Source organism: Lissotriton helveticus, chromosome 8, assembly GCF_964261635.1.
Source record: "Lissotriton helveticus chromosome 8, aLisHel1.1, whole genome shotgun sequence".
Taxonomy (NCBI): Eukaryota; Metazoa; Chordata; class Amphibia; order Caudata; family Salamandridae; genus Lissotriton; species Lissotriton helveticus.
The window spans coordinates 232,816,464-232,842,172 of record NC_136069.1 but is presented as its reverse complement, the minus strand read 5'-3'; the positions used below and the strand labels follow the sequence as shown (position 1 = coordinate 232,842,172).

The 25,709-nt window shown below is 46.5% G+C and overlaps 1 protein-coding gene across 2 annotated transcripts in view; it reads left to right on the top strand.

Moving 5' to 3' along the window:
- MTMR2 (myotubularin related protein 2) overlaps nt 1–25,709 on the top strand; it is a 530,987-nt gene that overhangs the window by 211,825 nt on the left and 293,453 nt on the right. For both annotated transcript variants that reach the window (XM_078656989.1, XM_078656988.1), the window contains exons 3-4: nt 16,017–16,111; nt 16,626–16,736. In XM_078656989.1, coding sequence (XP_078513115.1) covers nt 16,017–16,111; nt 16,626–16,736 — 206 coding nt within the window. The remainder of the gene's footprint in view (nt 1–16,016; nt 16,112–16,625; nt 16,737–25,709) is intronic.

Here is a 25,709-nt window from a genome sequence, read left to right as displayed (position 1 = left end):
CATCAGCATAGAGCGAGAGGCGGTCCTCCCACCCTTCCGCTCAAGAGATTCCTTTCAGCAGTGGAGTGGAGCGAATTAGCGTCGCCAGCGGTTCCAATGCTAACGCAAATAGTAGCGAAGACAAGGGGCATCCCTGCCTCGCGCAAGGGGAAATACCGGGGAAAGATGTCCGTTCACCACGACCTGTGCTACGGGGTTGGTATAAAGCAACCTCACCCATGCTATGCATTTGGGACCAAGCCCCATATGTGACAGCACCCCGAAGAGGTACTGCCATTCCACCAAATCAAAAGCCATTTTCGCGTCAAGTGCCAATATGACCGCTGGAGCAGAGAGTGGTGTGGCCCTGGCCAGAACCCCATGTACTCTCCTCAGATTAAGGGCTGTGTTCCTGTGGGGCATGAAGCCCGATTGGTCAGGGTGAATCAGCCGTGGGAGGTGAGGGAGCAGCCTGGCGGCCAAGAGTTTTGCCACAATGTTAGTTTCCGCATTAAGAAAGGAGATGGGGCGATACGACGTGCACTCCGTAGGAGGTTTACCGGGTTTAGGGATGGCCACTATCGTTGCAGTCCGCTGATCCAGCGGAAGTTCAGCCATAGACAAACTCGGTATACATATCCAGTAAGGGTCCACAGAGCTGTTCAGACATGGTTTGATACCATTCTATCGGGATACCGTTAGGTCCCGGTGCCTTCCCAGCTTTTAGTGCATGTATGGCATGTCTGATTTCCTCAGCCGTAATGTCAGCCTCCAGCTCCGTAACTGCCTCCGGCGTAAGTGTTTGTGTAACTATGCGGCTAAGTGAGGTTCGTGCCATATCTGCTGACACCTCTACGTCCGGAGTGTATACATCTGCGAAATGCTCTGCAAGGGTCCGCACTATCTCCTCGGGACGCGTCTGCGCCACTCCCTCCGAGTCGTATAATTCTTGTATCCCGTGCGTGCTTCCCCCTCTTTTATCCAGCCAGGCCAGCATTTTCCCTGCCTTATCCCCAACATCATACACACGATGCGCGGTCGCAGTGATCTGTTCAGTCGTCAGGTGTTGTAAGTGAGCTTTATACTGCTGCTGACGCAGGAGTACCGTGTGCGATGTTTTTGGTGTCGGGTCTGCCATATGTGCCTCATTCGCGTCGTGCACTGCTAACTCTAGCTGTGACAGTTCTAGTTGACGCTGGCGCTTATGTCCCGCGATTGACGTTATCGCCTGGCCTCTCAGGACCGTCTTATACGCCTCCCACAAAATAGCGGGGGACTGTACTGAATTCGTATTTTCTTCAAAGTAGTGTGTAGTGGCGTTCTTAAGCATCTTACAAATCTTTGGGACCTTGAGGTATGATGCGTGTATAGGGTAGATCCTTTTACGTGATATCTCCTGAGTGGAGAGAGTCAAAACGACTGGAGAATGATCTGATATCCCCCTAGGTAGGATGACGATCTTATCTACTTGTTGCAAACCATTTCCTAACGCCAGAAAGTGATCTATCCGTGACAAACTATTGTGTACTGTAGAGTGATAGGTGTATTGTTTGGTGTTCGGATGCATGTGTCTCCTGACATCTACTAAACCCATGGCTGCCAGGAAGCTGTGAAATCGAGAAGGCCCAGGGGCCCGAGCCATGACCGGGAATCTATCCATCACGGCATCCGCTGTGGCATTAAAGTCCCCTCCTATAAGTGTATCCCCCTCTGGTAGTGACAGGAGAAAGGCACCCAGTGCCGGCAGTGTGACGGAATGAAGTGCCGATGGGACATATACTGAGACAACGTTCATGAGCTTCCCCTCCCATTGCCCCTGGATCGCTGCAAAACAGCCCTGTTCGTCGGTTTTTGTGCTCAGTATGATGAAAGGGAACGATTTCTTTACTAGGATTCCTGTCCCCCTGGAGCCTGAGGTGAAGTCAGAGTGCACCGCCATTGTGTAGCCCCTCTTGTCTAGCGCTTTGGAAGTCCCCCCAGTGAGGTGTGTTTCCTGCAGGAGTACTATGGCGGGTCCCTGTCGCTTCACTGCATGTAGAACTAAACTTCTCTTGATTTTGTCGCCCAGTCCCCCTACATTCCAGGTCATAATGTGAAGGGGGGCAACTGTTGACCTCGGTACCTCCCTTTCAGGTGGGTTGGATTGGGAGCCTATCACCCTCGCCATCAGAACCCTCTAAATGCCCATGTGTCCCAGCATCTGAGTGTATCGTCCGTCCCAAGACCTCGCCTTGAGTGTGTGCCCAACTTTGTGTCTAGCGCTAATCAACAATGCCTGCATAACAACAAAACAACAACAACCCCCCATGCCACCCCCCTCCCTGCCTCTCTGCTCAACGGACCCGGAACTGCCCGCCCCCCCAACTTAGCAGAGTGCTTCAACCATCCCATGAACAGTGTACTTGCTTGCTGGGGTGAAGTGTCCCCCGGAGCAGGCGGCTCCCCTGCCCTCTTCGGCATCTCCTGTGTCAGTGTTCAAGCTCGGTCCCACCTTTTAAATCGTTTTGAGGTATCATCCTGTGGTTTGCCGGGAACTCACGATTCCACACCGTCCACTGCTTCAGAGTGTGTCTGTGTAGGTGACTGTGCCGCGCCGCCTCTGCCAGATGTTTGCGACCCCGCTCGGCTGTCTCCTCGATGGCTCTGGGTATTCCTGTTGGAGCGGCGGGGCAGCCCCACCTGTCTCCATCCCTCCAGCCAGTCACTGGCCGCGTCCGGCGTGTCAAAAAAACAGACCTTACTGTCTGCCACTACTCTCAGTCTCCCCAGAAACAGCATAGAATACGACAGTTCTTTTGCTCTCAGCTCCTTCTTGACTTCAAAGAAAGTCCTCCTCCGACGTGAGACCTCTGCTGTGTAATCCGGGAAGAAGGCAAGTGTGGAATTTTGAATCTGTATCGGCGCAGCCACCCTTGCTGCCTGCAGGATGGCGTCCTGTTCGCGGAAATTAAAGAGCCTCGCCAGTATTGGCCTCGGAGGGGCCCCAGGTTTGGGCTTTCCCCTGGGAATTCTATGTGCTCGTTCCACGGAGAAGAATTGCGAGAGTCCCTTTGGTTTGAGTTGTGACTTTATTAGGTCTTCCACATAAAGGTCCATGGCGCGGGTGCCTTACGATTCCGGAACCCCAATAATTCTGACGTTGTTCCTTCTCGAGCGCCCCTCCTGAACGTCCAGCTTGCCCCTTAGCTCCTTATTCTCGGCCTCAACACGTTCCATTGCTGTTTGCAGTTCCGATACGTCCGCCACTAAGGGTTTTGAGACCACCTCGACCTGCTTCACTCTCTCACCCATTTTGTGGAAGTCAGCACGTAGCAGGGTGACCTCCGTGGCCGTGGTCCCCACCGTCGCCTGAACCTGAGCCAGTGCTCTCATGACGTCTTCAAGCGTTGCTTTCCTGGGCCCTTCACTCTCCGTTGTCTTCTCCGTGGACGTACGGGGTTCTGTCTGAGAGGGGGAGTGCTTGTTGTAGGCAAATTTTTCCAATCCTGATTGCGAAGGGGTATTTTTCGGGCCTCTGCCTGCCATGGTGCCTTCTGGTGGTGCCCGGAGATCGTTGTCCCACTGTTTTGTCTCCTGGAACGCCTCTCTCAGGCCGGACCCAGGGTCGTTCCACAGCCCCGATGTCCCCTGGCTTCCCAGGCGTTCAGAGATCCGGGCCTCTGTTAATGTGGAGTGGCCCTGGCGTCGGCCGGTGTCGCAGGTCTTGCCCAACCTTGTACCGTGGGCTATGTCTGCAGCTCCCTCCTCACAAGGGGTGCCCAAGGCCTCCTCCCCTCAAAACGCTGCCGGTGTCGCACACAGCTCGCTGGGTCCCCTCACCTCTAAATTATTCCAACCCCAGGACAGCACTACAGTGCACCCTGCCGAGTCTGTTCGCCTTAAGTGTGTGGCCCTTGCCTCATGCCACCACAGTCCCAGCGTCTTCCTGCGTATGAGCATCAACCGGTCACGAGCCAGTAGCAATACCAGGGCAGGCCTGTTGAATCGACCTAGGGGTATTTCCACAGACCCGCGGTGTTCTCCGTCACCAGCCCCAGACTAGTATGTGCAGAGGAGGGGCCACTTTCAACGGAGCCTACTTGTTCCCTTTCCTCCTGCGCCAGGGGCAACAGCGTGTGATATCCAGACCGCCGTTATTACCAGTCCCCCTCACCTGGTCGGGCGTTCAGCTGAGCACTATTCCCGCTGTTGCTGTGATGTGCGCCAGATTGCGCGTGCCCGAGTGTCCCGTTCGGTGTTGTGTCGGGCGCTTAGCTGCCGTTCTCCCTCCGTTGCTGCCCGCGCTGATATCAGCAGGCAGTATAAGGCAGTCGGGGGGGGGACAAGGGGGGATTCCGGTCGGCGCCCCCGCCTAAGTGCCCTGTGAGTCCTCCGCCAGCGCGGACTTCCGGCGTCTCTCTGTCGTGTCTCCTGCACTTCCGCCCGGACTCAGGAGTTACTGGGGCTCGGTGCGTCACTCGTGTTCAGGCCCACTTCAAGCGGAGCTCTTTTCGTCGTGTCCCGGTATGCGATTTTATTCAGAATTTCGCCGGTGGGACTCCGCTCGGTCCTGGACCCGGGTTACTCCCTTCTGAGGCTTTAAAAGATCAGGATACTGTACGGATATTAGTGGGGCAGTCGCCTCACCCTCGGAGCCTCACAGCTATGCTGCCGCCATGATCGGCTGCTAGCCACGCCCCCCCGACAATACAAGATTTGTGTACTTTAAGAATTACAGAACCCTTGGCTGTTTTAACTATGCATTTAAACTTCATTTAATTGGGCACAAATAACTTGGCATTTCAAATCGAGCACAGTAAAGCACGAAACAGTAGACTGAATCGAAGACATTTGTTTTCAGATGTAGTTGATATGAAAGGTAGCAGTTAGCAAGTGTCCCTCTATCCTCCTAGTAGGTAGTTAACCGCATGCGTGCGGGCGGAATTCCGCTCGTACGCTGAGATTTTTTAAAATCGCATGTTACGTGACGAGCTGGGCTCGTCATGAGCGTGCGAGGAGGCTACGCCATGACGAGCCCAGCTCGTCATCAGCGTCGAAGGGGTTAAAACAGTGAAAATTGGGGTGCAGTGGGCAGTGAGACCTCTTGTTACCAACACAATTGGGCTGGCTGCACTAATGATGGCTAATGCTGGCTGCACACCTGGAAGGGTGTCCCATAACTTGGAGCCCAGGGATGTTGAATTAATGAAGTATCTGCTTGTCCAAGGGACATAATGCTTCAGAAATCTGCTTTCCCTGCATACAAAATCCACGTGTACTGCTTGATGCAATGCAGTGAAGTAATACATTATGGTATTTGATTACCCAAAATGTTACTATAAATAAACCCAGATTATATTTGTGGTCCAATGCCTAAATTGTCAAATGAGGATCAATGAGACCATTCAGAGTTTTACCTTCTCCACTTGAGCATCTGAGCACAATTTTGATCAAATCACATCAACTCACTGTGCCTCAGTTCCCTTGTTTGCCATAATAATGAGCATGTGCTAAGTGCTAGATTACTGACCGATTTTCCTTTTATAGCTTGATGAACTTTGCCAGATTGTGGCAGAGTCAAAATATTATGGTCTAAATCTCAAATCTGTTTATGAGCAAACTTGGATTATACGTGCAAAAGTTGGTTTTGCACTGATTAAAAGGATTCATGTGGAGGAATTTTTTTCTTGCGTTCAAATCTACTCATGGGCTGGAACGGGTGGGAAATTATAGTGCCTAAGCTGCAGTGCGCTTTGAGTTTGTGCACAATACCAGCTTACACATTTAACAACAATCACCAACTCCTCTCCGTCCTATTCCGACCCTATCAAATGTTATGTTATGTTATATGTTCTTTTATAGCGCACGACTCACCCTGGGGCATCTCTGCGCTGCCTAGAAAGAACCTAATAGCAGAAAGTGAGGTCAGCAGCGATTTTAAAACAAGAAGACTTTTAGTAGTTTTCTGAAGGTGCTGTAAATTGGAGTTTCCCGCAAGGCCTTGGGCAGTCTATTCCAGTAACTTGGAGCAAGATACGAAAAGGCTTTACCCCCTGTGCGGCTCAAGCGTATATGAGGGATCTGTAGAAGTCCTAATGTACCAGATCTCAGATTTCTGCCTGGTACATGATTTACCAGTTTCTTTCGTAGATACTAAGGGCCTCTACCATTTAGAGCATTAAAAGTAAGGCAGCAGATTTTAAAAAAGGATCTCTTCCTTACTGGCAGCCAATGCAGTGCTCTTAGTAAGGGTTCAGAGGGGGAGCCAGCTGGCTGGTTTAAATTCATTCTGGCCGCTGTATTCTGGATCACCTGCAATTTATTTAGCAGGGTCTCACCCACTTCAGCTAGCAGGGCATAGTCTAAGCGACTAATCACCATTGCTTGTACCAAGGTTTTGCGGTGATTAGTAGGCATGTATGGGAGAATTTTACGAAGTAGTCGTAGGCTGTAGTAGCAAGAGCTCGTCGTAGCTGCTATATGGTCCTTCATTGTTAAAGATTGGTCCAGTTTCAGGCCAAGATTTTTGACACCTTGTTTGGGAACAGGGGCTGCACCCAACTGCGAAGGCCACCATTCGTTTGACCAGCCAGCCAAAGCTTTCCCCAGTAGCATAACTTCCGTTTTTCCGGGATTCAACTGGAGACAGTTATCAGCCATCCAGTTCGAAATTGCCAATATACCCATGGAGAAACGGGCTTTGACGGCTTCTGGATTAGGGCTGATGGTGGAAATGTACTCACGTCAGTGACAAGAATAAACGTTTTTCAGGGTGGGAAGGGACTCCCTCCTTCGAAATGTAGGATGGGGCAGGAGAAAAAAGAAAGCAAAGTTTAGACATAGGAATTTGCATTTTCCATGTAGATGATGGAATGCCAAATAAATGTGTGTGTATATTTGCTCCTACATACATAGAATTCTAAAAAGTTTGATAGGAGATGGTTTTTATGCCTACTTCTGCAAACTGGTGATTTCCTGCAAATCTTAAATCTGCACCAGTGCAAGGCCATAGAAATGCAAGTGTGCTTTAGTAACTTTCTTTTTTAAATGCATTTTATTTATTCAATTATCGAGCGCAACCATCACCCCCCAGGGGATATCACGGCACTGTATGACTCACAATGTTTCGGCTGAGGGAACCTCACAAAGAAGAGCTCAGAACAGGAGGATATTAAATCGAAAACAGCTGAGTTTTTAACCTCTTTCTGAACTGAAAATGATCAACGGTGAGGCGGCAGTCCAGTGAAAGGGCATTCCACTGGACTGCAGCCAGAGGCAAAAATGAACGTCCACCCAGCTCTGGCTTTCCTTATTCTAATGGTCTTGACTAAGGCTAAATTTCGGGATCTCAAGTCACGGGAGGGTTTATAAAATTCAACAATTCAACTCTGGTCCGTAAAATTTCAGAGCCCGTGTTGTACAAGGCCTTGTGAGCATGGCAAAGCAATTTTAAGCCAGCTTTCTTTTGCATTGTTAGCCAATGCAAAGATGTTGAACACGACGAGGCAGACAGAGCTAAACCTATCCATATTACAGTTTAATTTAGGTGCAGCATTTTGGATTATCTGTAATCTTGTAAAAAGATAGTCAAAGAGTGCGTTGCCATAGTCCAAACGATTAGTAATCAATGCCTGGATGATGGTCTTCCGCCAGGCTATCGGGATCCATTGAAAGAGCCTTAATAGTTTTAGGATACCGAAACATTTGCCGCAAGTAACGTTAATATGTCCTTTTATCGAAACAGTGTCATCAATCCCGTAAACAAAGGCACTTTAAAAGGTGCCCTAATAATTTTTTTATATGTTGACCATAATGGTTTTACACTAATTTTCCAATACTTTTTCTTTCAGTTAATGGCTGGCATCATGCTTGTTTGTTACATAACTTAAAAAGAAAAATTATATTTAAAGTTGCCCTTAGAAATTGTATGATAATTAACAACAAGCATTGGCATAGCCGATAGGTCTCGCCTTTGGGGCCTTATAAGTATTTAGTTATGCAGCACAATATCCTTCGTGCACAACATCAACTGTTGCATGGATAAACACAATTATAAGGTCCCAAAGGCGAGACCTATTGGCTATGCCAATGCTTGTTTAATTTACAGCAACTATAATTTCCATGAAAAAAACGGTCTACTCAAAAATGGTTCATCAAATCGATCAAAACAATCAGCATTGTCCATAGGGTTACGTCACCGTAGTAGTCACTATAGTTCATAAAATTAATAACGCACCACCAATAAGTGAATTGTGTGGTAGAAAAAATAACTAATCATGCTTTTTATAACCTTTTATAGTCACAACCAAAACCAGGCATTCAATACAATGCATTTTACCAGTCTCATGAAAAACATACCATCTAACAAACATTTTTGTGTCCTCTGTCCCTCTGACTTCACCCCGGTCAATAACTGCCCAGGAATGGCCCACCCTTTGATAAATGTTTGAATAGTGCGTCTTGGCACAAGAAGCCTTCATTGTTTAAGAACCTGGAGTCTGCATAGACAAGTGATATTAAAAACACACAAGACAAGGACACAGAAAAACAACATATAATCTTTGTTAAAATATTTTTACGAAGTAAATTATGTTTAGCAAAGGACCAAACAGTAAACAAATGTTGGAGAAGGTTTGTCCAAAGAGTAACTTATGGTAAATAAAATACATTTGGTACCCTGTATTTTTCAGTTCATTTGGGACATTATAAGTGTTTAACCATGCAACAGTTGATGTTGTTGCACCAAGGATATTGTGCTGGATAACTAAATACTTATTAGGTCCCATAGGAGAGACCTATTAGCTATGCCAATGCTTGTTTCCTATTTCAATGTGTGCTGCATTCTACAGTGTTCAAAGAGAAAAATGCCTGTAGTGATTGTTTTTGTGCAGGAAGTGGCACAAAAAAAATCTCTCCATGACGCAGGCATCCTTGCACCATGCCTGGAGAGAGGGGGGGAGAGCACAGAAATGCGACATATAATTGTAAATATGTTGCATTCCTGTGCTTTGGAAGGGCCGCAGCGTGGCACAGCCAAGGGGCTTGCGTTGCCGCATTACGGCACTTCCTTGTACATCAGCCCCCTAGTGATAAATCGAAGAAACAGCTAACCAACAGTGCTCCCTGTCGGATGTCACAAAGGTGCTCCCTGTGCTAATTCTTTCATTTAAGAAAATAAGGATTTTCTCAAGATTACATCCCACTTCTCGGTCCCCTTTTAACACAACGACTCACCTGGACTGGGTACGCTTTTCAGAAGGGTGCGAACTCCACCCGGCGGGTTTCAAAGCACTAGTTGGAAAGTAATGAAAGATTCTGGATGAGTTTGAAAGTGAGACAATGCCGAAAGGGGGAGGACAAATTGAGAAGAAGGTGTGGGCTGACTGGTGGGGTGGAGACATATTTAGAGAGAGAGAGAGAGAGATTTAGAGAGAGAGAAATTTAGACAGAGAGATTTAGAGAGAGATTGAGAGATTTAGAGAGAGAGAGATTTAGAGAGAGATTTAGAGAGATTTGGAGAGTGAGATTTAGAGGGAGAGAAATTTAGAGAGAGAGAGAGAAATTGAGAGATTTAGAGAGAGCGAGAGAAAATTAGGTTTAGAGAGAGAGATTTAGAGCAAGAGAGTGTGTGAGAGAGAGAGAGAGAGATGTTTAGAGAGAGAGATTTAGCTTTGGAGTATTGGCATAGCCAATAGGTCTCGCCTTTGGGACCCATTTTACACAAGCTGCCCAGATCATCCCTGGGGAGCGAACTGATATTTTGGGGGAATTTTTCTCAGTAATTTGATGACACCACCTGAGGGCTAGGCCTATGTAAGCACCCGTCAAGACCTTTGCTTTCGTTGTAAGAGACAGTACTTGTTTATGCCCGAGACCGACAGGCTAGCAGCACTGCGCATGTGCAGTGAGAAGGGCAGGCGCGGAAGTGTTGGGACACCCCAGACATGAGTTATGTCACACCAAGGACTTACTTACCGACATTTTGTGACTCAATAGAGGTAGACTTTTCATGTTTCAAAATGACTAACTAGCATGATCATGTCACCATCAATGACGTCCGGTGGCCTACTCCTCTGTCCCTGTGATATCATTACGTCACATTACACCATGTCCCTCAGGAGGAGCTGCTCGGCCTGACATGCTGATTGTGTCAGTGGCTGGTGAGAGATGTCCATCTCTGCTCTATTCAAGAGAAACGATTATCAGACGGGGAGGGGCGGGCCGCACATCTGCAACATACAAATGTGAGAAGTTGCTGCACGTCTGCATTATCTGTGCCCCAGAAAGTGTATTATGTACTTCCCAAGGGTGCCTGTGATGACACAATGCCACAAAAGTAGAGCAGTCTAAGACTTTTTATGGGATTTTTAACTACTGATGTCTAACTGCTTGGAAGTAATGGCAGAGCAGTTTCTGTGTGACGGTGCCAGAGTTTGAATGGGCAGTGCCTGGAGGAGACAACACCTTGCGGATCACACATAGTGGCAGTATGTGCTTAGAGACCTGAGAATGTCAAGTCACAGAGCCCATGTGTACTGGATACCTGGAGACAACACGCGTGCTAGTAAAAGTAAAAGAAAAACACACTGCTGGCACTGCAATCATGTGTTTGCTGTCCCGGGAGTGGTGCGTGCGTGCTCAGTCTGATCTTTTTTAAAGCACATACTCGTGCTTGAGGAAGCGTCTTGTGAATTGTATTGTCAAATTTGTTTTAAGCATTTACTCGATTTCACAAAATGCTCCTGCAAATGAGCACAGATTCTACTTGCGTCCCAGTAAATAGGTCCCCAACTGAAAATCTACAAAGCCACCTCTCTGACAATGTGTTCACAATGTGCAATTCTTTTTTTTGGGGGGGGGAGGGGGGGGGGGGGGAGGGGGGAATATTTTTATTTGCAGTTTCAACCAACAGAAACACAGTTGGCAAGTCACAAGTGAATATCCACATACCCTGGCTCCCCCGCCCCCCCATCCATATTGACAACATCAAAATGATCAGCACCACAAGATCCTGCCTCCGCCTGCAAAACATCTTGTAGTGCTCTTTCAGTGTCCAACAACTTCCCTTGGGCCCAGGGCCCGTAATCCGGCCCCACCATCCTGGAACATAGCCCCGCTCAGTAGGACCCTCAGTGTGTCAGTCCAATCCCAGGCCCCCATGTAGACCATGGTACCGTCGCCATTTTCCCCAAACTCTGCGAAACTTCCGGGGACAGCCTCTTCCTTTATAGGTGACCATTTCCGCCATCATATACAAGTCCAGCCCCCTTTTCCATTCCCTCAGTTGAGGAGGTCCCCCATGCCCACGCCCTCGCCACATCTCTTTTCGCTGCCACCAAGGCCAGCATTGCAAAAATCAAGTGTGGGCTGCTCGGGTCTACGTCAGCAGTTATCCCTAGTAAAACAAACTTTCGTTCCACCATTAGCTTTGTCTCGAACACTTCACTCAACTCTCCCCTTACCTGTGTCCAATAGGTGTGAATTGTGGGGCAGCCCCAAAGGATATGATAGAAATCCCCCTGCGGGTGGCCACACCGAAGACAACCAGAGTCACTGGCTCGACCCATATGGTGTAGCCTAACCCTATCATAATAAACCCTGTGTAGTATCTTATATTGAATAAGTCGTAGCCGGGATTTAATCGCAACTTCTCTGTGGTGCATCAGGGCTGTTTCCCAGTCTACTGTATCCATCTCACCCAAGTCGCGTTCCCAGGTGGCCCTCAACTTCCCCAATCTATCTGGTGCGTTATTATTCAGGGTCTTATAAGTCAGTGACACAAATTTATTGGGTATCTGTTCTTGCAGCAGGTGACCCTCCAGCGGGGCATATTCCGACAAGAGAGAGGACAGCGCCACCTCAGCTCTCCATGCATGACGCAGTTGTGAATACTTAAGAAACTGTGCGGGGCTTAGCCCATATTCTGTCACCATAGGGTTTAAGGTCCCCCTTAGCCACCAAATCTCCTAGCATGATTCCTATATCGTCCCAACCTCCAAAACCCCTAAGCTTATGTAGCTCCTTCTGCCATGAGCAGGACCATATTGGCGTCTGCTTTGTTGGTTTATGTGTCCATCCCATTATCTTCGTGTGGCCGGGAGTAATCGTCTCTTTCCAGTGCCCCCATATAAATAGTGTATACTGGTGCGGTGTGCCATGGTGTCCCTTTCTAATCTATATGTAGGGTGATCAGCTGAAGCATGGAGCTATTCATTTATCGGGGCCAAATGCTCAGCCCAGTAGTATGCCTCCACATCTGGCAAGGAGATCCCTCCATTATACTGATTTCTCTGTAGCGTGTCAAGGGCTATTCTCGGTTGTTTTCCCAGCCACAGCAGAGAGCGCAGTTCTGCATTTATCACTTTGAAAGTCTGTCTAGGGGAAAATATTTGATTTGTAGGGCATACAAAAAACGAGGTAGCGTAATCATTTTAAACATGGCAGCTCAGCCCAGGATTGTGAGGGGAAGAGTCTTCCACCTAAGGGCGTCGTCCGAAAAGTTCGTAATCACTCGCTGTAAGTTATTTTGATAGGATACGTTTCTACCTGTGGTCAGGTAGATCCCCAGGTACGTGAACCCAGCCTGCACAATGTGCAATACTTGGGCAGTTAACTGCATTTCACAGTGCCACAGTTTCCTAGCTTGCGATAGATATGACCAAATACTATGTGCTACATCAAAGAACGGAGATTTAGATTGTAAGATCAGATAAACTCTTCCAAGTATTGCCAGCATAAAATTGTTATGGGCTAGCAACACATGCAAGTTTGGCTTACGAATGCAAAAGTTGGATTTTCACCCATAAAAAGAAGTACTGATAAAGAGTTTTGAGCGAACAAACCTACTCAGAGGAGGCGTCAATAGCCTGAACAACCATGGAAAAGGTCAGAAATGTACTCATGATGAGGGCAGAACTAAAACATTTTTCAGGGTGGGGGTAGATTCTCAATGAAGAGGGACATATTTTCCTCCCGAAACAAATGAAAAAGTAAAAAACATTTGCAGCTCTCTACAGACTTTCACGTGCAAATCTGCGCACGTATATTTACTCAAGTGAAAATGGGTTTCACAAAAGTTTAAGTCCACGTCTGGTAACCTGCAATTGCTCCGGGTTGCAGGGCCTACTTCTGTAAATTCTTATGAATTCCTGAAAGTCGAAATCTGTTTCAATACAAAATAATACACTTCTGTCACTTTCGTAAAGAATAGGGCCCACATTGGTTTTACATTCACTCTCCAATATGCCATTAGAATGCTCTATAGTTTAGTGAGTCCGTCTCGAAGCTTTGCTTTTTATTTCATGTTAAATATTATGGGTACATTTTACTCTAACAGCAAATAAACTGCATCGTAATTCAGAACAAGCATTGGCCACGTGCCCGTAAAAGCCGCGCGGCCGCGAAAGTCATCGCGATCGCATAAATGAAAAAAAAAACACGAGTGGTGATGCGAGTGGTGCGCACACGCGTCACCGCAAGTGCTACCTTGCCGGACACCAGCTTGCTATTACGCGCACGCTCTTGTGCGCGTAATAGCAAGCTGGTGGCCGGCAAGTTAGCACTTTTAAAAGCAGCTTCTAAATGTCTCGGCCAGACCAGCGCATGCACTGGATCAGGTCGAGACCTAAAAATTTGCCATAATGCCACTTCACTTTGGACCCAGCTATATGCAAATCAGCTCTGACCCTGCTCAATACCAGATGATAATCACTAGTTGGGGTTTACCCCCAGCTGTTGGTCAATATAAATGCCAAAATTGCTCATATGTTCGCAGACCTCTAATACCATAGACTTCTAACATGACACTATCTCTTATGCTCCGAAAAAATTCACCAACTGTAGATCTGTTAGTGTGAAATATGCCATCTGGTGCCCAGGTGGCCTACCGTACATTCAACAAACTACTTAAATGATAAAAAAAATGCATTATCCAGCACAAAAGTCATATGCGTTGCAGATCAGAGAATGCTCCCCCGCCCCAGCATTCCATTTCGTGTCACACAATCATACTGAAAGAATTTCACTTGGAAGGTTGTAGAACAACCTCAAGAACAACCTCAAGCGATGATATATGGTGGCAGCTTATCACAAATACTAACATGGTGCGAATGCCACTGGTTTTCCCAAATGTGATTTCGTATATAATAATAATGGGCTTAATACATTTGATGAATGGTATATTATGGTTACCATCTGAACCATTGGTACCACTTATCACCAATACTTACATCAGGTGTATCCTGCTTTTAATCATTTCACCAGATATACTTCATGAATGGAGTAGTATGGTTATCACTCAAACCATAGACTTTACAAAAGATTGTAAGACCTCCAAAGTGGGACAGTTCTTCTGCTTTGTCTTTCTAGCATTGACACTATCACTCATTTCTTGATGTACCCTGTATTATTCAGAGTTCACTACTTTAGTCATCCCAATTTAATAGTATTTTATTTTATTTAACAAGTTGTTCATTAACCACCATTTCTATCAAGTAGTGAAAATCTATTTGATTTTCTGACATGTGCCCATCAACAGACTTCTATAGGTGACTTGGTCATTATTGTAATCAATTCCCTATCTGAATATAATGGCATGAATACTTCAGTTTCGACTAGCATGTCTTTAGACTGTAAGCCCTACATAGGATAGTTTTATGATTTGATTTTATCCGGTAGGGCCACCATTCAATAGGATCTTCCTTTATAATCCCCGCGATCCACACTTGTGGATTTGTCTATTCATCCTACACGTCCTTTAGTACTGTCCCTTGCTTCTCCCATTTTTTATTCACATCTGCAAGTTCTATTATTTCAATACGTTGCCTTTGTGGATGCGCCCTCGAGCCTGCCATTCACTTACTCCCCCAGCCCTCCTCCCCCATCTCTCCCTCCTTCCGCTTGTATGCATTTTATTCATCTGCGCCACCCCACAGAATGCATATTGTGCACCCCCCTTAATCCTATGCACACATTTTCCATGCTGTGTTATCAGTTCTTGGTGCTTTCCGCATATGGGTTCTACAAGTCTTCCCAGCATTCCTTTCACCCTTGGGTGCACATTCTAGTGGTTTCCCCTGTGTGTGCATGCTGCACTGCGCGCTTCATGCCACACTGCCTGCCTATATATTTTCAAATTCAAGCACCGATTATTGAAATACGATTCACTCATACTTTGGACCTTGGCACCACTACTTGGATATAGTGGGGATCGTGTCTTCTACAGGTAATTCTTTTTGCCCCGTTTTCCACTCCAGTTTGTCAACATGAAGTGTTGACTTATTTGTAATTCTCCCTTTGCTCTCTCCATCCCAAGGTTCCCGCATTACATAGTGACTCCTCAGCACTGTTTCTTGGTTTCCCTCTGCCCATTCTTGGCACCACTTGCCTCCTCTACTGTGAGTTGCCATGAGGCTTTACTTGTTCTCCATATTTTTCCTGAACATACATAATTAGCTTATTACCCCTTTTATTTTACAGGAGCAGGGTTTTTCAAGAGTGCCTCCTCACTCTGGTGGATCACTGACTTCTTTTAGATTGTCCTAAACATCATCTCACAAGTACCCCTGATAAGACGGGACTCCTGCTTACTATATGTAAATTTGGTTGAATTAATATCTCAAAACTAACGTCCTCCACACCTTTTTTTCTTTCCTTGCAGCAGTCTTTTTCTCTTTGTGCTCACTCATTGTTTTGCCCTGATGAGGACCTGTTAAAATACGGAAGGCCAAATCGCCACTGACAATATTTTTTGGGGAAACGTATATTTATTACTAATTACATGCTGTGGTTTATACATATGCTGTTAATAATTATTTGAAATAGCATGAACAGATGCAAACATTTATTTTTGATTTTCCTTGGCCATATCTCTGTTTATTGATATACCCCATGACAATACATTTTTTAGGTATTGACTGAGCGATGATATTGTGTTTACGTGATACTTTATTGGACACTGTTGTTGATATCAGTAATAACCTGGTCCTTTTAGGGTATGGATGACTTCTGCTCTGTAACATTTTACTTGCTGACTAATTGCTTTTTTTTTGTTTTTCTAGCAAAAGATGTCACTTACATCTGCCCTTTCATTGGTGCGATTCGAGGAACTCTGACTATTACTAATTACAGATTGTATTTCAAAACTATGGAAAGGGTAAGATTGACACAGGGTGCTTGTATGGTGGACTAGTTACTGTCCATCACTTGTGAAGCTCTTGTAGTTAAAGCCATATGTGTCACCTGACCATAATGTAATGTTATAAATGTAATGGTTGGGTTCTCCTTGTTTGCAGCTTCTCCGATGCTAGCATGTCAGTCATTTTCATTTGATAGATGTTTTGAAGCTTGCAGTTTGTGTGTTGTACATGAGAGGAGCTTCTGGGAGTTGCTAGTCAGGCATGTTGAGCAAGACCACAGCTTTATAAGGGGTTTGCAAGTAGGAGGGATTACATCACTTTTGCATAGAAAAATGTGCAGAAATGTACAGTAAGCTGAAGAAAGTTTAATTATTGTTCTTCTGGGATTCTTCAAACATATCTTCCTGCTTACAAAATGAGGTAGCATATGTTGTACTTGTAGGTCCTTTAAAAAAAATGAAATGGATAGTATACATTTAAAAAATAAATACATCTTAATTTGTCTTTTGTTTTTCATTTATAAATGGCTAGGATTCTCCTTTTGTCCTGGATGCTCCTCTTGGTGTCATAAGTAGAGTTGAAAAAATTGGAGGCGCTCCCTGTCGTGGGGAAAATGCATGTGGTCTAGAAACCGTGTGCAAGGTAAGTTTGTTACAAGTTACTTACATATTTTTAATAATTGCTATGGAAATGAAATATATGAGGAAATTGTATTTTGTGATAGTTTTACTTTTTATTACATTTGTAAGAGCAGAAAAGACACAGATAACACAGAAATAAAATGAAGGCTAAACAAAATTATTTCTTCCAGGATACGATAGCATTTTGTGTAACAATTCTATGTCAAATCCATATTAGTCTAATTAAAGGGACAATTTAAAGGAAGATAACAGTTCTTTATATGCACACCAAATGATCTTCCAAATAAATATTGTCAATGTGTTTTTAGGTCTCGCGCCTGCGATGCATATGGCGAAGCCATATGCGCATCGCGCAGGCGCGATACTATAGTCATCGGCTATGCTTCCCAGGAGACAGGAGATGTCACGCGCACGCTCTGGAAAGCGATCGGCGCCGGCCGCGCGCGCGCGTTTCCCAATCTCCTGTCTCCCTGGGAAGCACACAAGCAAGCCCAGCAAGCCCCGCCAAGGTAACTTTGAAATAATCTTTATTTCTTGATAATTATTGCCTCTGGACTTTTTTGTTTAATATTACGGGCATGTGGGTTGTGTGATGCTGCATAAACAGATGCGTTTGGAGTTTATTTACCGATCCGCTATGGAGGGGCTTTTCTTTAATCTGTTGGTGGCTGTTTTTTTTTTTTTATTTATATTGCGTCTTCATGTACACATGATGTTTGACTTTTTTGAGCAATTCGTTACGTTGGGCTTTTGTATAATTTGATACTAGCTGTTATTTTATTTATATTGCGTCTCCCGATGCTGTGTTTGCCTGCCCCGCCAGCTCTCCAAGGTTGCTATTTGTTTCTTTCCCATCTGCGTACATCACTTGCGGGATACAGGTAAATCTGCATTCTAGAGTTGCCTTTATTGTTTTGAGGCCGGGCGCAGGGGCTGCTCCGATGTTATCAAGGCTGCTATCCCACTGCTAAGGCGGTGCTGCACTCACTGCCTTGTTTATATTTGTTTTAGTTCCGTGATGCTCCGATCTTTGCCCCTTCCGAGTGGAGCTTCCGAGTGGAGCTTCCGAGTGGAGCTTCAGAGTGGAGCTTCCGAGTGGAGCTTCCGAGTGGAGCTTCCGAGTGGAGCTTCCGAGTGGAGCTTCCGAGTGGAGCTTCAGAGTGGAGCTTCCGAGTGGAGCTTCAGAGTGCAGAGTGGAGCTTCAGAGTGGAGCTTCAGAGTGGAGCTTCAGAGTGCAGAGTGGAGCTTCAGAGTGGAGCTTCAGAGTGGAGCTTCAGAGTGGAGCTTCAGAGTGGAGCTTCAGAGTGGAGCTTCAGAGTGCAGAGTGGAGCTTCAGAGTGGAGCTTCAGAGTGCAGAGTGGAGCTTCAGAGTGGAGCTTCAGAGTGGAGCTTCAGAGTGGAGCTTCAGAGTGGAGCTTCAGAGTGCAGAGTGGAGCTTCAGAGTGCAGAGTGGAGCTTCAGAGTGCAGAGTGGAGCTTCAGAGTGGAGCTTCAGAGTGGAGCTTCAGAGTGGAGCTTCAGAGTGCAAAGTGGAGCTTCAGAGTGCAGAGTGGAGCTTCAGAGTGCAGAGTGGAGCTTCAGAGTGGAGCTTCAGAGTGCAGAGTGGAGCTTCAGAGTGCAGAGTGGAGCTTCAGAGTGCAGAGTGGAGCTTCAGAGTGGAGCTTCAGAGTGGAGCTTCAGAGTGGAGCTTCAGAGTGGAGCTTCAGAGTGGAGCTTCAGAGTGGAGCTTGGAGCTTCAGAGTGGAGCTTGGAGCTTCAGAGTGGAGAGTGGAGCTTCAGAGTGGAGAGTGGAGCTTCAGAGTGGAGCTTCAGAGTGGAGCTTCAGAGTGGAGCTTCAGAGTGGAGCTTCAGAGTGCAGAGTGGAGCTTCAGAGTGGAGCTTCAGAGTGCAGAGTGGAGCTTCAGAGTGGAGCTTCAGAGTGCAGAGTGGAGCTTCAGAGTGGAGCTTCAGAGTGCAGAGTGGAGCTTCAGAGTGGAGCTTCAGAGTGCAGAGTGGAGCTTCAGAGTGGAGCTTCAGAGTGCAGAGTGGAGCTTCAGAGTGCAGAGTGGAGCTTCAGAGTGGAGCTTCAGAGTGGAGCTTCAGAGTGGAGCTTCAGAGTGGAGCTTCAGAGTGGAGCTTCAGAGTGGAGCTTCAGAGTGCAGAGTGGAGCTTCAGAGTGGAGCTTCAGAGTGCAGAGTGGAGCTTCAGAGTGGAGCTTCAGAGTGGAGCTTCAGAGTGGAGCTTCAGAGTGGAGCTTCAGAGTGGAGCTTCAGAGTGGAGCTTCAGAGTGCAGAGTGGAGCTTCAGAGTGGAGCTTCAGAGTGGAGCTTCAGAGTGCAGAGTGGAGCTTCAGAGTGGAGCTTCAGAGTGCAGAGTGGAGCTTCCAGAGTGGAGCTTCAGAGTGCAGAGTGGAGCTTCAGAGTGGAGCTTCAGAGTGCAGAGTGGAGCTTCAGAGTGGAGCTTCAGAGTGCAGAGTGGAGCTTCAGAGTGGAGCTTCAGAGTGCAGAGTGGAGCTTCAGAGTGCAGAGTGGAGCTTCAGAGTGCAGAGTGGAGCTTCAGAGTGGAGCTTCAGAGTGCAGAGTGGAGCTTCAGAGTGGAGCTTCAGAGTGCAGAGTGGAGCTTCAGAGTGGAGCTTCAGAGTGCAGAGTGGAGCTTCAGAGTGGAGCTTCAGAGTGGAGCTTCAGAGTGGAGCTTCAGAGTGGAGCTTCAGAGTGGAGCTTCAGAGTGCAGAGTGGAGCTTCAGAGTGGAGCTTCAGAGTGCAGAGTGGAGCTTCAGAGTGCAGAGTGGAGCTTCAGAGTGGAGCTTCAGAGTGGAGCTTCAGAGTGCAGCTTCAGAGTGGAGCTTCAGAGTGGAGCTTCAGAGTGGAGCTTCAGAGTGGAGCTTCAGAGTGCAGAGTGGAGCTTCAGAGTGGAGCTTCAGAGTGCAGAGTGGAGCTTCAGAGTGGAGCTTCAGAGTGCAGAGTGGAGCTTCAGAGTGGAGCTTCAGAGTGCAGAGTGGAGCTTCAGAGTGGAGCTTCAGAGTGCAGAGTGGAGCTTCAGAGTGGAGCTTCAGAGTGCAGAGTGGAGCTTCAGAGTGGAGCTTCAGAGTGGAGCTTCAGAGTGGAGCTTCAGAGTGGAGCTTCAGAGTGGAGCTTCAGAGTGCAGAGTGGAGCTTCAGAGTGGAGCTTCAGAGTGCAGAGTGGAGCTTCAGAGTGGAGCTTCAGAGTGCAGAGTGGAGCTTCAGAGTGCAGAGTGGAGCTTCAGAGTGCAGAGTGGAGCTTCAGAGTGCAGAGTGGAGCTTCAGAGTGCAGAGTGGAGCTTCAGAGTGCAGAGTGGAGCTTCAGAGTGCAGAGTGGAGCTTCAGAGTGGAGCTTCAGAGTGCAGAGTGGAGCTTCAGAGTGGAGCTTCAGAGTGCAGAGTGGAGCTTCAGAGTGGAGCTTCAGAGTGCAGAGTGGAGCTTCAGAGTGGAGCTTCAGAGTGCAGAGTGGAGCTTCAGAGTGGAGCTTCGGAGCTTCAGAGCGGAGCTTCAGAGTGGAGCTTCAGAGTGCAGAGTGGAGCTTCAGAGTGCAGAGTGGAGCTTCAGAGTGGAGCTTCGGAGCTTCAGAGTGGAGCTTCAGAGTGGAGCTTCAGAGCGGAGCTTCAGAGTGGAGCTTCAGAGTGCAGATTCAGAGTGCAGATTCAGAGTGGAGCTTCGGAGTGGAGCTTCAGAGTGGAGTGGAGCTTCAGAGTGGAGCTTCAGAGTGCAGAGTGGAGCTTCAGAGTGGAGCTTCAGAGTGCAGAGTGGAGCTTCAGAGTGGAGCTTCAGAGTGCAGAGTGGAGCTTCAGAGTGGAGCTTCAGAGTGCAGAGTGGAGCTTCAGAGTGGAGCTTCAGAGTGCAGAGTGGAGCTTCAGAGTGGAGCTTCAGAGTGGAGCTTCAGAGTGGAGCTTCAGAGTGGAGCTTCAGAGTGGAGCTTCAGAGTGGAGCTTCAGAGTGCAGAGTGGAGCTTCAGAGTGGAGCTTCATAGTGCAGAGTGGAGCTTCAGAGTGGAGCTTCATAGTGCAGAGTGCAGATTCAGAGTGCAGATTCAGAGTGGAGCTTCAGAGTGCAGAGTGGAGCTTCAGAGTGGAGCTTCAGAGTGGAGCTTCAGAGTGGAGCTTCAGAGTGGAGCTTCAGAGTGGAGCTTCAGAGTGGAGCTTCAGAGTGGAGCTTCAGAGTGCAGAGTGGAGCTTCAGAGTGCAGAGTGGAGCTTCAGAGTGCAGAGTGGAGCTTCAGAATGCAGAGTGGAGCTTCAGAGTGTCAAGAGCAATGCCAATAGCTCTAACTTTAACAAAGGCAAAACCATTGCATTGTAAATGCTTGTTATTTTACCGAATCACATGCTCATGCTGCTGCCTGGTTTGTCTACATGCACACAGGCAGAATCACTCGGTACAAAATGGCTCCTGTTCACTCGTCAGTACGGTCTTGCGCCGCCCCACCTTCCCCCTGCCAAATACATTCATTCCAAATACTGCTTATTTTCATATCAGACTGACTTCTCACATCTGGGATAGCAGGGGCACCTTCCACAGTGATTAGTGCTTCACAAAAAATAATTCTCGGCTAGCGCTCAGAAGCCTTGAAGCTTTGATTGAATGACACTGCAGTTTGATGCCCCGCTCGTTTTTTGATGCTATGCGTTCCAGACACTGATTTTATTAAGACTCACTTGGAGCTCTAAACTGTCACTTGATCTTTCTTTGGGTCATTTCGTTTGCCCGGAAGGACTAACATATCTGTGAAACCCTCTTCTTTTATAGTTTGAGCATCGTCTTCGTTTAGCAGGATAACATTATACATTTGAAAATACAAATATCCGGGAAGAGCAGAGAGCAAATCTCCGCGATGTTGGGCATTCTCCTATCATAAAGGAAGCGTGTTGGTGGGACCTGTGGCATCTAACGCATCATTTAACCCTATATGCGTGGGCACCTACCACAATAATGTATAGGATGAGTTTGTTCCGTTCCCGTTTTTAATTTGATGTAAAACTCAAATCACTGCACACTCTCTACTACACACTCTCTACTACAGTCACTACTCTCTACTACACACTCCCTACTACAGTCACTACTCTCTACTACACATTCTGCTACACACTCTCTACTACAGTCACTACTCTCTGCTACGCACTCTACTCTCTACTACACTCTACTACACACTCTCTACTACACACTCTCTACTACAGTCACTACTCTCTGCTACGCACTCTACTCTCTACTACACACTCTACTACACACTCTCTACTACACACTCTACTACACACTCTCTACTACAGTCGCTACTCTCTACTACAGTCGCTACTCTCTACTACACACTGTACTACACACTCTACTACAGTCACTACTCTCTACTACACACTACTACCCACTCTCTACTACAGTCACTACTCTCTACTACACACTCACTACACACTCACTACTACAGCCACTACTCTCTTCGACACACTCTATACTAGACACTCTCTACTACACACTATCTACTACAGTCACTACTCTCTACTACACACTGTACTACACACTCTACTACAGTCACTACTCTCTACTACACACTACTACACACTCTCTACTACAGTCACTACTCTCTACTACACACTCTACTACACACTCACTACACACTCACTACTACAGCCACTACTCTCTTCGACACACTCTATACTAGACACTCTCTACTACACACTATCTACTACAGTCACTACTTACTACACTCTCTACTACACACTCTACTACACACTCTACTACACACTCTACTACACACTCTACTACACACTCTACTACACACTCTACATTACACACTCTACATTACACACTCTCTACTACACACTCTCTACTACACACTCTACACTACACACTCTACTACACTCTACTACACACTCTGCTACACACACGCTCTACTACACACTCTACTACACACCCTCTACTACTCTCTACTACTCTACTACACATTCTCTACTACTCTACTACACACTCACTACTTTCTACTACACTCTACTACAGACTCTCCACTCTCTACTCCACACTCTCTACTCCACACTCTCTACTTCAATCTCTCTACCTCAATCTCTCTAATTCAATCTCTCTAATTCAATCTCTCTACCTCAATCTCTCTACTTCAATCTCTCTACTTCAATCTCTCTACTTCACATTCTGTATTACACACTCTCTACTACACACTCTCTACTACACACTCACTAGTCTCTACTACACACTCACTACTCTCTACTACACACTCACTACTCTCTACTACACACTCTACTACTCACTTACTACTCTCTACTCACTCTCTACTACTCACTACTACTCTCTCTACTACTCACTATTACTCTCTCTACTACTCTCTCTACTACTCACTCTCTACTACTCACTCTCTACTGCTCATGACAATGCCATTTATTTATCTGTTTCCAAAACCAACACATAAATAAAACATTTGTCATTTACAATGCCAAAAGCGCTAACTTTTGCAAAGGCGAGACCGTTGCATTGTAAATGCTTGTTAATTCTTGCAACAGGCATTTGGAGAAAACTGCTCTCTCAATCTGGCTTGAGATGCACTTAGGGGAAAAGACAAACGGCAACGCAGGGAAGTCAAGTTACAAAGTTGCTGGCAATAGTTGGTACCAGCAAAAGAGGCAAGTTGAGCAAGTTAAGTTTGGACCATGAAGATTTTGTCTGCTCCCCTGAGTTTGACAAGAATAGGAAGACCTACTTAACAATGGTTTGGCACAGGCCTTGCTTTAGGACCGCTCGGCCACGCTATAAATAAATAAATAAAATAAATAATAAATATCGGTGTGCTTTTATAAACAGGACAGCTGAAATATGGGTGGAGAGATGACTTTGCAAGTTCCATCTTGTAGGAAGGCAAGTGAAAAGTAGAAGAAAACATCAATGCATTTCATATGTTTTGAACAAGACGTATTGTTTACTTAACAAAACAGGAGGCAAGTGCGTGCGTATCCATACTCGCTCCATAGATCATCATGTATTAAGGAAGGGATGCACAGGCATACTGAAATACAGAGATTCGACTTCAAGACTCATGGCACTCTAAGTGTCATCAGGCTTGAGAGAGTATTACATGACTTTGGATATTATTACCAACAGACTGATACAACAATACTGTGGGATAGCGAGTTACAACATAGGTATGCAACAGGCTAATTGCTTAGGGATGTATAATGAAATATGATTGGGGCTTATTTCATCTTTGTCCTAAAGTGTATATTATTTGCTTAGCTGTTATTTACATTCATTCTGACTCACGTAATGTGTAGACAAACAGTGTAGTGTGAAATACCAAATGTCGTGTGTGCTTAACTGATTTTGGGGCAGGGGTCTATATACCACCTGCAGGTCAGAGATAATCTGACAGGTTTTGTCTGACTCCCAACTCTCTTTTATATGACCATAACTCAATATGGAAGTGTGAGAGACACCTACCAGTTTTCTTTTCACCAAAAAGTTCATGATTTCCCTTTCTGGATTATCAAATCTGCTGGATGTGACCCCCAATAATGTTGGGGTAATGCAACAGGATCTTAATAGCAAACAGCTATAACTATTCTTCAGCTCTTGGATCTTTATGGAATCACAGCCTTTCATGTTTCACAATCTTTCCTTTATTTAACATAGTAGTAATAATGCAATATCTTTATCCCTACGCTGCCCTTATGACACACACCCTATCTGCATGCCCTATGGCATCAGTCTTTTTTTGTTTGTTTGTATAGACTGGGGCCTGGAATGAACGGAGGTTTCATTCACATTCCCCACTTACTACTGCAATTCCCAGTTGGTGAGGTATGTGCAGGAGGATGGATGTAGGGAAGTATGGACTTGACAGCCCCATAGTAATCCAGCCACCGCACCAGCAAGGACATCAGCCTTAGTGGGATCAGGAATGAGGGAGAAAGGGTGGTAAGATGGAAGGTGGGAGCACCACCCTCCACCCCGACCTCACACCTCACCTCTTAATAGTACGTTTCCTGATGGTGTTCGGTGGGGACATCAAAGCAATGCTGGAACTGGATGTGCAGCTCATCCCAGTGTGTTCTGTTCACCCTGTCCTATAATGGAAGCTGACAGTAGGATGACGCGTCGTGGAAGAGAAGGCTTAGGCTTTTCTGGTCCAATATCTTGTTTTGTTTGACATAACTTCAGTGTAAGATGACCGCCCAAAAATCGAGGTCAGGCCACACTCTAACAGCCAGACTATGTCAGAAGACCAAAGCCAACCCGCTGAGGAACCGTGCCCCCCATTTAGCCATACATAAATCGGGATGGGGGCCAAATTACCAGCTTTCTTTCACAAATTATCGGAGGCAACTCTCAGGTTAGAGAAGTCTTCCATTCATCTCCATTGGTGGCGGCAAATGAGGAGGTCTGCCTCTCCAAGTTGAAGGCGATGGAGCACCGGATGGCTCTTACTCCATCTCCCTCTCAACTACAAGGGGAACCCCCGGTTGTGGCAGTGTGTTGCTCTCCGGGGGTGTGGGCCCCCCTCTTGTGTGCATCACCGGGGGAGTGGGGAGGGGGCGCTGTGGAAGCTACTGAAGCCTTACATGTTCCACTGGCCACTCATCCTATTTTGTCCCTATTAGGAAGGAACACAGATAGTTCTGACCATATTTTTGGTATTTTATTAGTAATACCGAATAATTTACCGACCAATGGGACTGGAGAAGAGTATAAGACTGCTGCAAAGAATGTTGTTACTTACACTGCAGATATGAGAATTCAGGCATTTTGGGAGACATGCTGGGGAACATTCCTTTTTTGGCTTTTGTATGTATGATGTTGTGGTGTCTGTCCTACCCAGTGATTCTCTGAGCCTTTTAGCTGTATCCGTATCTGGGCTTCCCTTTGTTGTGACCGGTTGGGGGGTTTAAAAGGGAGACCCTAATCGGAGTAGCGAGAACTACACGGGATCCCTCGACCTGATTCTCATTAATAAATATTTCACCCCGAAACGTGATAATTATATTCTATTCCAGGAAT